Source organism: Neltuma alba, unplaced genomic scaffold, assembly GCF_004799145.2.
Source record: "Neltuma alba isolate B1F8T4 unplaced genomic scaffold, ASM479914v2 tig00010231_pilon, whole genome shotgun sequence".
Lineage (NCBI taxonomy): Eukaryota > Viridiplantae > Streptophyta > Magnoliopsida > Fabales > Fabaceae > Neltuma > Neltuma alba.
The window spans coordinates 220,124-233,837 of NW_021635163.1; the positions used below are offsets into that span (position 1 = coordinate 220,124).

The 13,714-nt window shown below is 33.6% G+C and overlaps 2 protein-coding genes across 2 annotated transcripts; both read right to left on the reverse strand.

Moving 5' to 3' along the window:
- Nucleotides 1-7,367: 7,367 nt before the first annotated feature.
- LOC114755103 (cytochrome P450 71D10-like) lies at nt 7,368-9,163 on the reverse strand. The gene is made up of 3 exons (XM_028943979.1): nt 8,269-9,163; nt 8,080-8,181; nt 7,368-7,959 (listed from the first exon to the last, which is right to left on the reverse strand). The coding sequence occupies exons 1-3, from the start codon at nt 9,148-9,150 to the stop codon at nt 7,453-7,455; spliced, it is 1,491 nt and encodes a 496-aa protein (XP_028799812.1). The 5' UTR covers nt 9,151-9,163; the 3' UTR covers nt 7,368-7,452.
- A 1,219-nt stretch (nt 9,164-10,382) lies between these two features.
- Nucleotides 10,383-12,147, reverse strand: LOC114755113 (cytochrome P450 71D10-like). Its single transcript, XM_028943988.1, has 3 exons — nt 11,266-12,147; nt 11,084-11,185; nt 10,383-10,949 (listed from the first exon to the last, which is right to left on the reverse strand). The coding sequence occupies exons 1-3, from the start codon at nt 12,145-12,147 to the stop codon at nt 10,428-10,430; spliced, it is 1,506 nt and encodes a 501-aa protein (XP_028799821.1). The 3' UTR covers nt 10,383-10,427.
- Nucleotides 12,148-13,714: the final 1,567 nt, after the last annotated feature.

Consider the following 13,714-nt stretch of genomic DNA (forward strand, 5'->3'; position numbering starts at 1 on the left):
TTTATTAAAAAAATCAGACTAGATTGACTGGTTTAGACTAGTGAACTAACCATTTATCCGGTCTGGTTTAGCTTCTAAAACAACCCAGAGCTAACCAATATGAACGACGCAACCCAAGTAACTCGTTAGGTTGAATAGGTTATTTGGTTCACCTTTGTTGCTAGGATAAATCACGCCAAAAATTTGGAAAAGAAGAAGGTTTATTTAAAAAAAAAGGAGAAAGAAAGAGAAATCCGTTTGAGTGAAAACCAAATTATAATTTTAAAAGTGATGTTATAATATATAAAAAATTTATCTTGACTTACATGACTCTTTAGAAGTGTTTTTGCCGGAACCAAACCAAACACCTCAGAAAAGCTTTTTTTTTTTCCCCTGAAAGAAAATGGATGAAAGAAAGACCAGAAAATAAAATAGAGGGAAAAATTTCAAGGGAGTGAACAAGTAGAGAAATCAGAAGTTGAAATTGAAAAGGGGAACTGATTAAGTGTGTAATAGGTGGCTAGTAGCTTAGGGTCTTTTCAATTTTTCTTCCTCTTTGTTTTCCAAAGCTCTATATAGGGTTGTTCATAAGACAGATCGGGACCGGGATAGTTCTATCTTGGTTTTGTCTCGATAAATAGTAACAGGATAGAAAAACGGTCTCATGTCCTGTCCTATTCTGGTATTGTCCCGGTTTCGACCAGGACAGGACTGGACTAGGAAGTCTCAATATGATTTTTTTTTAAAATTTTTTTGAGTTGTCAGGCTTGTTGCAATAAATCTGATTTTTTAAAATTATAGTTTTTTGGGCTTAGCCCTTATAAAAACATCTTTTTGTTTTCTTTTTTATTTCTTTGGGTACCCTTAAACAAAAGCCCAAAATATTACATATAATAGTCATTAAAAACTTTAAATAAAAGCTTTTAAAATAATGAAAACTTGCTGGAAATTCTTTTTTTTTTGGGTTACAGAGGGCATGTCGAAGCTTGAAAAAGGAAGGCAAACTGCTAACTAGTAGCTAGAGGTTGCTCCCTCCATCATCTGCTTCTTATCCAACAGGATGTAGTGTCTACATATTTCAGGCATCTGCTTCAGTAAGGTAAGCTCCTCCTTACTATTATGGGCTGTCTGTGCGAGAACATTAGCACATTTCAAAGTTTCCCTTGGTCCATAGATCATTCGCCTCGTTTCCTCAACATCGGCTCTAAACGAGTGTTCCTCTCTACTGTCTCTTAATAAGCAGTTTAGTGCTTCTAAAGAGTTTGAGAAGAGGTGTACATCAGTAACCTGAAGTTGTTGGCAAACTTGCGATCCAGTCTTGATGGCTAGGATTTTAGCTACTGTAGTTGGATACACCCCAAGTTTTGCTGGAAATTCTAATTATCAATGGTCTCAAATCATCAGCAAATGTAAAATCTCTAAATAAATAGATCCATAGCTCCATACAATAATATAAAATCTTAAAAAAACAGAACATAACATGGTAATATGTATTATATAAATATGATGAAAAAAAACAAAGGGACCGGGACGGGATAGGGGTCGTCCCGTGTCCCATCTCTTCCTGGTTCTTTTTTTGTTTCGTCCTGGTTTGTCCTGTTCTAAAAAATTTTAGGATGGACCCATCTTGTCCCAATAAGGTTGGGACCGGGATGGGTCAACAGGGAACACCCCTAGCTCTATGAGTCATCATGCAAATATGAAAATATTTGTACTGCACTGCACACCATCACCCCGTGTTTGAAGAAGCCGAGGGTAGCAAAAGTGTGCTGGTTCCTTTATTATATTATAATTATATCATATATATACATATATTATTGGGAAAATGACAGATAAAGAAGGTGGAATTCATGAAATTCCAATTTGGGAAGCTAAGGAAATGTAATGACAGAGAGGGAAGTCCTTCCCAAATTGGAATTTTGAAATTCAGTGAAATGACAAAAATGCCCTTTGTCTGTTTTTTTTAAAAAAACTCAGCCCCTCACCGGCAGCCACCGCAGGCCACCGATGTGGTGGCTGCCGATAGAGTTTTTTTTTTGTAACAGTGTTTTTTTTTGTATGGGAGAATATTGCAAGAAATGGTGGGGGTGGGATTTGATCCCACAACCCCTTGGCCATTTTTGGGCCAACAAAAGGGTAGATAACCATTGGGCCATCAAAGACTTGTTAACTTCATAATGCAAACAAAAATATAAGTTGACTCTTTCACTGTGACTCCAGTCCGTGACAACAATTTACTTGAGGATGACAAGTCTTAACTAAGAAATAACAAGTCTAAATTTGATATTAACAAAGCAACTTTTCTTGATACATAATAAGAAGTAGCATGTACATTAATTAAAAATACAAATAATTTATTTGAAAATGACACGTCTTTACTGGAAAATGACACGTCTAAACGTGAGATTAACAATATGCCTTTTCCTAATACATAACAAGAAGTAGCATGTACATTAATTAAAAATGACAATAATTTATTTGAAAATGACACGTCTTTACTGGAAAATAACAAGTCTAAACTTGAGATTAACAATGTGTCTTCTCCTGATACACAATCTAAACGTGAGATTATGTAATCTAAACTTGAGATTAACAATGTGTCTTTACTGGAAAATAACACGTCTTTTTATTGGAACCCCCTCTTTTTTTTTAATTAAAAAAATGGGTTAGTTGTCTAATAAAAAGTAACAATAATAGCAGTACTAGATAGTATTTAATGACAGAAAAATACCAAATAATTCTATTTTTTTTAAGAAGATCAATATTCGCGGCACGCACATTGTTGTTCTTGTATTACACTCAAAAGGCTCATTCTTGCCTTAATTACTTAATTACAATTACAAGGATAGAGCTTTATTTTATATTAAAATAAGGCTCTAGTTTATATTTTATATACAATTAACAAGTCTAATCTCACGTTTAGACGTGTTATTTTCCAGTAAAGACACATTGTTAATCTCAAGTTTAGATTACATAATCTCACGTTTAGATTGTGTATCAGGAGAAGACACATTGTTAATCTCAAGTTTAGACTTGTTATTTTCCAATAAAGACGTGTCATTTTCAAATAAATTATTGTCATTTTTAATTAATGTACATGCTACTTCTTGTTATGTATTAGGAAAAGGCATATTGTTAATCTCACGTTTAGACGTGTCATTTTCCAGTAAAGACGTGTCATTTTCAAATAAATTATTTCCATTTTTAATTAATGTACATGCTACTTCTTGTTATGTATCAGGAAAAGTTGCTTTGTTAATATCAAATTTAGACTTGTTATTTCTCAGTTAATACTTGTCATCCTCAGGTAAATTGTTGTCACGGGCTGGAGTCACAGTGAAAGAGTCAACTTATATTTTTGTTTGCATTATGAAGTTAACAAGTCTTTGATGGCCAATGGTTATCTACCCTTTTGTTGGCCCAAATGGCCAAGGGGTTGTGGGATCAAATCCCACCCCCACCATTTCTTGCAATATTCTCCCATAAAAAAAACACTATTACAAAAAAAAAAACTCCACCAGCAGCCACCACACCGGTGGCTGGCGGCGACGCCCGGCGGAGGCTGCCAGCTACCGGCGGCTAGTCGCGGGCGGTGGCTGCCGACGGCCGGCCGCCGGTGAGGGGCTGAGTTTTTTTAAAAAAAAAAAGACAAAGGGCATTTTTGTCATTTCATTGAATTTTAAAATTCCAATTTGGGAAGGATCTCCCTCTCTGTCATTACATTTCCTTAGCTTCCCAAATTAGAATTTCATGAATTCCACCTTCTTTATTTGTCATTTTCCCTATATTATTTTTATTTTTTAAGATGAGATATTTTAATATTACTTATATTAAATTATTTTTATAATTAAGTTTGAACATTTTTTAAAAATTTTATTTAAATTATATTTTATAAGTCATCACTGATTTGTTCCTAAATTAACCCTAATCTAACTTACTAAGTCCTAACTCTTAATTCATTATCTCGACTAATTCAATCATCAATTCTGTTTTTTGAATCTTACTTTTAATTATTAATACAAAAAAATTAATAAAATTTAATGTTTTTCGGATAAAATACATTGGAATTAACGTGGGTGTGTTTGGGTGTCTCTTCAAACCATGGTTTGCGGAAAACATAATCCGAACACTCATAAAAAAATCAAAACCATGGTTTTGGAAAAAGCATTTTGAATACGCTTTTGGAAAAAAATTGAAGAGTGTCATATGGATATGAGGATCTTTTTTTGGGACTAGACACATATGCCCCTCAAGCTTCAATCTTCCGATCCTTCACTGTTTAGAGAGGTGGTATGTTTTTTTTTTTAAACCAGAAAGAGGTAGTATGTTGTTACATTGTACTTTTTTTTTAATTTCTTTTCTGTTTATAAAAAATTATTCATCTTTTTCAAAAATATTTTTAATCTTATATTTTATAAATATTTTTACACATGTAGTAATAATTAATTAATTATATTAAAAATGAGAGGTAGTATGTTATTATAAAAACTAGTTGTGAAAAAATGTTATAGAATTTCATGTTTAAAATCTTTAAAGCAAATTAATATTTTTCTATTAGAAAAAAAATCATTTTTCTATAGACATATTTAATCTTATAATTTATACATATATATACATATTAATTATTTATTAATTATGTTGGTAAAAATTATTTTACTAACAATTTTATTCCTTCAAGTCAAAATATATTATAAAATCTATCCCTTATATAATTGTCATATTGACTTATGCCCTTTTTAGTAATTTGTACATGTAAAAAGTATTTTTGGTAACAACTATCCAAACACTCTTACTTCTCAGAATCACTTTTTCACAAAATCTATTCTTCAGAAAATCTATTCTCTCCAGAAGCTATTCTTCAAACTATAATTGGGTTTCATCCAAACACCCCCTAAATATGACTGGGGACTGGGGAGTGTGTGCAGATGATTTGGATTTAGATAATAGATTGGTGATTTTTTTCCCCCTCTACTTATAGATTGCTGATTTGATGGACCACAACGGCTTTTAATCTTTTTGGGTTTGACCTACCGAGACTTGTGAGATGGGCTGATCCACTTAGATTGGCCCATGGACTTGGATTGGATCCATCATATACATTTTTCAATCAACATGCCAGAAATACTATGAGTAACAAAAACAAAATTGAAATTTAACTAACACATACGGTTTTTTTATTCATAAAAATATACTCTTTCTGTTATTAATATAAGATCTATTTAACTAATTTGATTAGATTAAAAAAGTTAGGTAAGTTAGTTAATTATAAGAAATATGACATGTAATCATCTTCTTTAATGTCCTCCCTCCCTCTTTTACTTGATTATGGTTGAGGGAGTATCCATAAGGGTAATTTAGGAAAAATCGATAAATATGAAAAAATAGGTCTTATATTTAGAACAAAAATCAACTCAACAATTAAGTCTTATATTAAGGATCGGATGAGTACATTTTTTCCTATTAGTATATTTGAACATGGGAGATAAATATACCTTAAATAAATTTATTTCATCATTCATATGTGACGCAGACAAGAGGACAAATCAAACTAAAAGTCTAGTCAAAATGATCGTTTTCATCATCAACTATTCGCACATGGGATATGTCAATTATGGTTTAGGTGCCGTCATCAAAATTTGTTAATAATCGGTTAGTCAATGATTATCTCAACAGACTATCTTAATTTAAACCCTTACGTTTTGGTACATTTTATGATTTCTACATATTTTAGCTTAATTGCTATTTTTTCAAACAATGCCTTGTTTTCTTCGTCAAATTATTTGTTTATACAACCTAAAATAATACATCAAACAGCATCATTCAAAGGCAACTCATTGACGAAAATAACAACTACTCTGCACTGTTGAATTTTCGGGTCAAAGCCATGTTCCCCTCCTTCAGTATTTTCTTATTTCAATAAAACTTTTCAATAATCATTCTTGTGAGTGGATTCTTAGGGAAGCAAATTTAGTGGGTGTTTGGCAATAAGAAAAAATGCTTTTAAAAAGCACTTGTATGCAAAACAAAACAAACTCCTCCACATATTTATTTCGTATATTATAAAAGTACATTTAAAATCATTGTTTTGTAGCCATTGGATTGCTAAAGCTTCAATGAATGAGCCTTGTCTTCAATTTGTATGTCACGACCTTTGTTACATGTAGAGCTGGTAATATGGGTTGAACATGTGGGTCTAACCCGCCAACTCACAAAAAAATGGCAGGTTAGAGTTGGCTTTTAGCTAACCTGTCAGTAAACAAGTTTTTTAACCCGCACCGTTAGGCTCGTAACCTGTCGTGGGTTAGCCCACCAACCCGTGAGCTAACATCATTTATTTTTTTAAAATTATTATAATTATATTATTATATATTATATCCTATCTAAAAAAAAATAAAAAATACATATATAATTAATTGGTGCTTTCAATCAAATATTTCAAGAAAAAATAAAAATGTCATAATATTTTTTTAGATATTGTGTATAAGAAAAAATATTAACAAGTAAAAAAAATTTAAAAATAAATAAATAAGTGTTGACGGGCCAACCCACCAACCTACTTTCGTAGGTTAGAGTTGGCTAAAAGCCAATCTGTCTTTAAACAAGCTATTTCAACTCAACCCATATGGGTTCAACCCGTCACGAGTCCACCACAACTCGTGGGTTGGCTCGTATTACTAACCCTAGTTACAAGAGCATAAGCCGTTGGTCGATGCGAGTTACTTGTTTGTTGTACTTTTATTTTGATTTTTCTTCTTTGTTTCCTTAGTTACTTTTTTTTTTTTGTTTCTACTGGTTTGTTTTTATCATAAATATATGTATTTGACCAGCTATTGGTGTTTAATGTATCTTTGTTGGCCAAAAAAAAAAAATACTATCTTCAGTCCTTAATATAAAATCTTATTTGACTTTTATTTTAGTCCTAATTATAATACCCCAATCCATTTTGTCTCTCATATTTATTTATTTTTTTCCTAAGGTAGTCTCTCTAATAATAGTAGTTCTAGCCAATAAACTTGATTAGCAAGAATATTTTAAAAAAAGACAATACCTATTTATTACAAATAACTAACTTAACTTATTTTCTTAATTTTTTCAAATTAGTCAACTAGTTTTTATAATTAGGACAAGAGGTAGTAAGATATTAATTTCAAGTAAACACACGCCGGCCTACACACACCACCTAAGAACAATGTATAATTTGGAAATGCCTGTTTAGACACCCATTAGAAATATAAAAATATTAAATATATAATGAAGTCCCTCATCATGTGATTAGATGATTAATCACCACTACATAAGAGACCATCCGAACCAACTCAAACTACTCTGCTCCAAGCGACGAAGTGGTGAATTAAGATTCTATTTGTTCTCGTTGGGTCTATTTATTCAAAATAGAACTTCATTTTTTATTTCCTGCTCGGGCATCCACAATATAGATCCAAGCATATCTAACAGAGTAAAATATATATAACCCTAGGGACAATAGCGGATAGGAACTATATTGAGGTCATTTTTCCTTTTCACTGTGACACCAAAAGACTCATCCATGTCAAGCTTCGTCCCTTCTGGAAGCTTCCAATCAAAGTGGTAGAGTAAATTGGAAAGTAACAGTTCTAAAACAGGTGTTGCAAATGTGATTCCAGGACAAATTCTTCTTCCAGCACCAAATGGGATATAGTCGAAGTTTAAACCTTTGAAGTTGTAATCAGTCGATGTGCTAAGAAATCTCTTTGGCTCAAATCTCTCTGGTTCATTCCAATTCTTCGGGTCTCTTCCAATAGCCCATGCATTAATAATAATCTTTGTCTTGGAGGGTATTTGATATCCATTGATAACACAGTTTTCACTGTTCTCTCTTGGAACTAACAATGGCACAGGTGGATGTAGCCTTAGAGTTTCTTTAATAACAGCACCTAAATATTTTAACTGATGAAGTTCTGATTCATCTACATACCCTTTGCTTCCATAGACTCTTCTTACCTAATGCAAAACCAATAAATAATATCGTAAATCAACTTAATTATTTCAAATTTATAAATAAAATATGAAAAAATAAATAATACTAATACACGCAAAACCTACAAAATTGTAATAAAATACCTCTGCTTGTGCCTCTTTCATAGCCTCTTGGTTTTTGAGCAATTCTGACATTGCCCACTCCGTTGTGGTTGCTGTTGTGTCAGTTCCAGCAAAGAAAACATCCTGGGATTGAAGATATGAACGATTAATAATTACAAATTATTTAAACTTTAAATTTTGAAATAATAAGACAAAGTTTATGCAACTAACTTGAAGAACAGCTTTAATGTTGTCAAGAGATAAGGGGATCTCAAAGTCATTCTTCTTTTGAATCCTAAGAAGAACATCAACAAGATCCTCCTCGGCCTCTCCAACATTATTTCTTTTCTTTTCTTCGTGGTCTCTAATGATGTCATCGAACACTCTATCTCCATCTTTGTGTAACTTCATGATTCGGGCTCTCATTCCAGTGACGACACTAAGAAATTTCAACGAAGGATAGAAATCAGAAATCGATAACCCAGAGCTTATCTTTATCGCTTGCTCCATAATTTCCAAGATATGTTCCACATTCTTCGTCTTCTTCCCAAACGCGGCTCTTGCAACTACGGAATTTGCAACTGCAAAGATTCTTCGACTAAGGCTCATGACAGAACCTTCATGCTCAGAGATGTTCCTCACAAGTGCTGAGATCTCCTCTTCCCTTATCCTTCTGAATGATTGAACCCTCTTTGATGAGAAAAGCTCCAACATACAAATCTTTCGAAGTTGTCTCCAATAGTTTCCATATGGGGAAAAGAAGATGTTTGTGCTGTTGTAAGCAAGGATATCAGAAGCAAGAATTCTGGGTCTGTTTGCGAAGATCTGATCATGGGTCTTCATTATTTCTTTGGCATATTCAGGTGAAGACACTATGATATGAGAAAGCTGTCCAAGTTGAAGATGGATGAAGGGTCCATACTTGTTTGCAAGATCTGTGAGAGTACGATGAGGTAGTGGGCCGGCAAGTTGGTGGAGGTTTCCGATGAGAGGTAATTTCCATGGCCCTGGAAGTGGGTTTTTGCCGGGTTTCTTGGAGGAAGATAGCTTGAAGATCACAAGGAAGAAGCAGAAGAAAGTGAAGATGATAGAGTATAAGATCTGACTCTCCATGCTAACATGTGTGACGATGGGATTGCAATCACTAATTGAAGTGAGGTTCTGCGTTGTCAAGTTGTAATTTTTATACTGAACAATGAAAAATGGTCGCATATATTATAATCCTCCAAAGTTGTATAGTCCTGATCGCCTGCGTTTTAATATGATTTATTTGCAATGAGGATTGACTTTATGAAGTTTTAATGGATTTCTCCTTTAATTTTGTACCAACGTATTTCACAAGGCGTTGACTTACAACACTTTAAGGAGAAAAATAATGCAGAGGTAACGTTTTAAACAAACTGTTATTAACTTTATATTACGTTATTTTCATATGTAAAATTTCAAAGACTACCCTATATATATATATATATATATATTTTATCCTCTTACCAAATTAATCTGAGAATTCCGTCTAATCAGATCTTTTTTAGCCCAAGTAACCAAATCATTCAGATGTCTGTTCTGATGACACTGACGTGGTGTTTGTTTTTGTTTTTCTTTCCATGTTGGCCTGAAGAGTTCATTTGATTCATTTCAATCCGTGGATCTCGAAAATGACTAAATAAAATTGATGGTTTGATTAAAAGAGAGAGGCAAGAGCGAGGCACCGAATCAAGTCAAGATTGTCGTACTTGTCCCGTACGTTGAATAAGAGCCACACGAGATAAGCTGAAATTAAAAGTATGAAAAATAAAAAATAATTAACTAATTTTGATTGAAATGTGTCATTTTATATGTATTAGTAGGACAACAGGATAGGTACGTAAAATTAAGCATCACTCTTCGCGACACCAATATATGCAATTAACAAGCCAAACCAAATACCAATTAGATCAAGTTTCATCATTAAATATATATTTATTACTTTAATTTGGTAAGTTTACCTTTTTCCGGAGCTTGTTTACAAGTTATTTTCTCATATGATTAGCGAGCTTTAGTTTTTTTTTTTTTAATTGTTTCCTCTTTCAATTGCAGTGTCGTCATCGTATTCCTTGAAAAGATTATAATTCATCCATCAAATTAAAGCTAGCTTTTGGCTATATATATTTCAATATATGGAAATATAAATATGATTAATAAGTGCAGTTTCCTAATCTTTTACTTTCATCAGTTGAGCATCTGCGTTTGCATATACACAATTTCACGCATGTTTGATAGAAATAAGCTTGCGTTTTGATAAACATGGCTTTGATTTATTGCAAATCTTTTGCTTCCGTAATATAGATTCAAGGATATATATCCAACACTGGCCAGAACATATTCCAAGTGATAAATATATACATGAAAACCTAATAGTAAGGGGAATAGCAAAAAGGAACTACATTCAGATCGGTTTTCCTTTTAACCACGGCACCAAAAGACTCGTTCATGTCCAAATTCTCAAGCTTCATCCCTTCAGAAAGTTTCCAATCAAAATGGTAAAGTAAATTAGAGAGTAACAATTCTAAAACAGGTGTGGCAAATGTGATTCCAGGACACATCCTTCTTCCAGCACCAAATGGGATATAGTTAAAGTTCAAACCTTTGAAGCTGTAATCAGCCGATGTACTAAGAAACCTGTTTGGCTCAAATCTCTCTGGTTCATTCCAATTCTTAGGATCTCTTCCAATAGCCCACGCATTAATCATAATCTTTGTCTTGGAGGGTATTTGATATCCATTGATAACACAGTTTTCACTGTTTTCTCTTGGAACTAACAAGGGTACAGGTGGATGTAGCCTTAGAGTTTCTTTGATGACAGCACCTAAATATTTCAACTCATGAAGTTTAGATTCATCCACGTACCCCTTGCTTCCATAGACTCTTCTTACCTAATGCAAAACCAATAAATAATATCATAAGTCTACTCAATACTCCAATATACTAAGAATCATATTTACATACTTACGCAAGACTAAGAAAATGTACGCTACTAAAACATTGGAAGTTCAATTTGTGTCCATACCTCTGCTTGTGCCTCTTTCATAGCCTCTTGGTTTCTGAGCAATTCTGACATTGCCCACTCTGTTGTGGTTGCTGTTGTGTCAGTTCCAGCAATGAAAACATCCTGAAAATGGAATTCACAACTATCATTAGAGGGACATGTAAGCAATGTGAGTTTATAATAATAAGTGCACGTGAACTAACCTGAAGGACAGCTTTGACGTTGTCAAGAGATAAGGGAATCTCAATACCATCATCCTTTTGAATCCTGAGAAGAACGTCAACTAGATCCTCTTCTATCTCTCCAACGTTATCACCTTTCTTTTCTTGATGGTCTTTGATGATGGCTCCTAACACTCTATCAAAGTCTTTGTGCACCTTCATAGTTCGAGCTCTCATCCCAGTGATGAAACTAATAAATTTTAGTGAAGGATAGAAATCAGAAATTGATAACCCAGAGCTTATATTTATCACTCGCTCTACGATTTCCAGGATGTGTTCTACATTCTTTGTCTTCTTCCCAAGGGCCGCTCTTGCCACTATAGAATTTGTCAGTGCAGAAATTTTTGGACTGAGGCTCATGACAGAACCTTCATGTTCAGAAATGTTCCTCACTAGTGCTGATATCTCCTCTTCCCTTATCCTTCTGAACGATTGAACCCTCTTTGATGAGAAAAGCTCCAAAATACAAATCTTTCGAAGTTGCCTCCAATAGTTTCCATATGGGGAAAAGAAGATGTCTGTGCTGTTGTAGCCAAGGATATCAGAGGCAAGATATTTGGGTCTATTTGCAAAGATCTGATCATGTGTCTTCATTATTTCCTTTGCATATTCAGGTGAAGACACTATGATATAAGAAAGCTGCCCAAGTTGAAGATGGAAGAACGGTCCATACTTGTTTGCAAGATTTCTGAGAGAATGATGAGGTAGTGGGCCAGCAAGTTGGTGGAGGTTTCCGATGAGAGGTAATTTCCATGGCCCTATGGGTAGGTTTTTGCTGGGTTTAAAAGAAGATAGCTTCAGGATTACAAGGAAGAAGCAGAAGAAGAAAGTGAAGACGACAGAGTATGAGATCTGAATCTCCATGCTCAAATATATGCTGATGGGATTGTAATTATGAATTGAAGTGAGGCTTTGCGTTGTCAAGTTGTGATTTTTATACTGAACAATGAACAATTTGTCGCGTATATATAATTCTCCAAAGTTGAATAGTCCTCATCACCTGCGTTTTAATATGACTTATTTGCAATGAGGACTGACCTTAACGGTTTTTCCATTAATTTTGTAGTAACGTATTTCACATGCTGTTGATTTACTACAATTTACGGAGAAAAATGTAGGTAACGTTTTAAAAAAATTGTTAATAACTTTATATCATGTCATTTTCACGGTATAAAATTTCACAGTTTTTTTTTTAAAAATCTCTATCAGATTGGATATAATAACACCCCCAAATATATAAATATATTGATATTAAATTATTAAGGGAAAAGTAATATGCTGGTCCTTAAAGTTCTACAGGATTTTTAAGTAGGTCCCTAAAGTTTTTTTTTTTATTAAATCCTTATACTTACTAAGGTTATAGCCGTTAATTCTTTCGGACGAAAAATATTACAGAATGTTAATAGATTGAAAACGGCGTTGGTACTGAAGTGGAAAACTCGAGCTGTGATATACGTCTTCGACGACGTGGCGGGGTATAAGATCTTCAGCACTAAGGAACGCCTGTAAATGTTTCTCCAGGAAGCCATTGCCCACTTTTTGATGACCATGGAAGTCCAAGGAAGAGCAAGTCGTGCCCAGTGAAGGAAGGGAGTGAGGAATGCTGACATTGGGCATTGATAAATTTCGCAAGCGAAGGGAACAAAAATAACACTCGTTATCACCATTTTCAGTTATTTTCCAGCTAAAATCTGTTTCAGAGTTTAGACCATTCCTTCCTTTCCTCCATTGAATCCAACAAATTGTTTACTCAATACCCAAGAGTTACACTTATGCATATAGAAGTTTTGAAAAACTGGATCATGTCCAAAGCTCCATGCTCAGGTCCCAAAAAAAAAAAAAACAGATCCAAAGCTCCATGCTTGTGTAATCTATTATATGTTTATTGGTTTTAAGCCTACCTCTGTTTTTTATCCTTAAAAATAGGGATAAACAAAGTAACTCAATTTACCAGAATGCAAAATTGAAAAACCAGGAGATAATATTAAAAAGTATCATGTACTCTTAATCAACGTAGGGGGTAAAATTATTGGCTTATAAAGACTGGGTATTGCACTTTGAATTGAAGAAACTCATGTTTCAATTCTCCAAATATATCATGAGATGCTTCTACAGCACTTTGAACATAGGTAATGATTGGAACAGTTGTATAATACTAATGATGTAGCTAATTATTAGAAAGTTTTGGGATATGCATTAAAGGAAGAAATATATTATGATAGACCTTGATGCAGTTGTATCCAAATAGTGAGAGAATGATAGACCAAGAAGCTTGATGAACGGTCTCATCAAGTTAGCCAATTCTTTTTACTTTGATGCAGTTGTATTAAAATTCCAGCAAAGAGCAGACGTTCGCTAGGGACCTCAATGTCAGAGACGTTTACTATCCGTTAATATTTTATAACATTTTTTGTCTGAAGGATTAACGGCT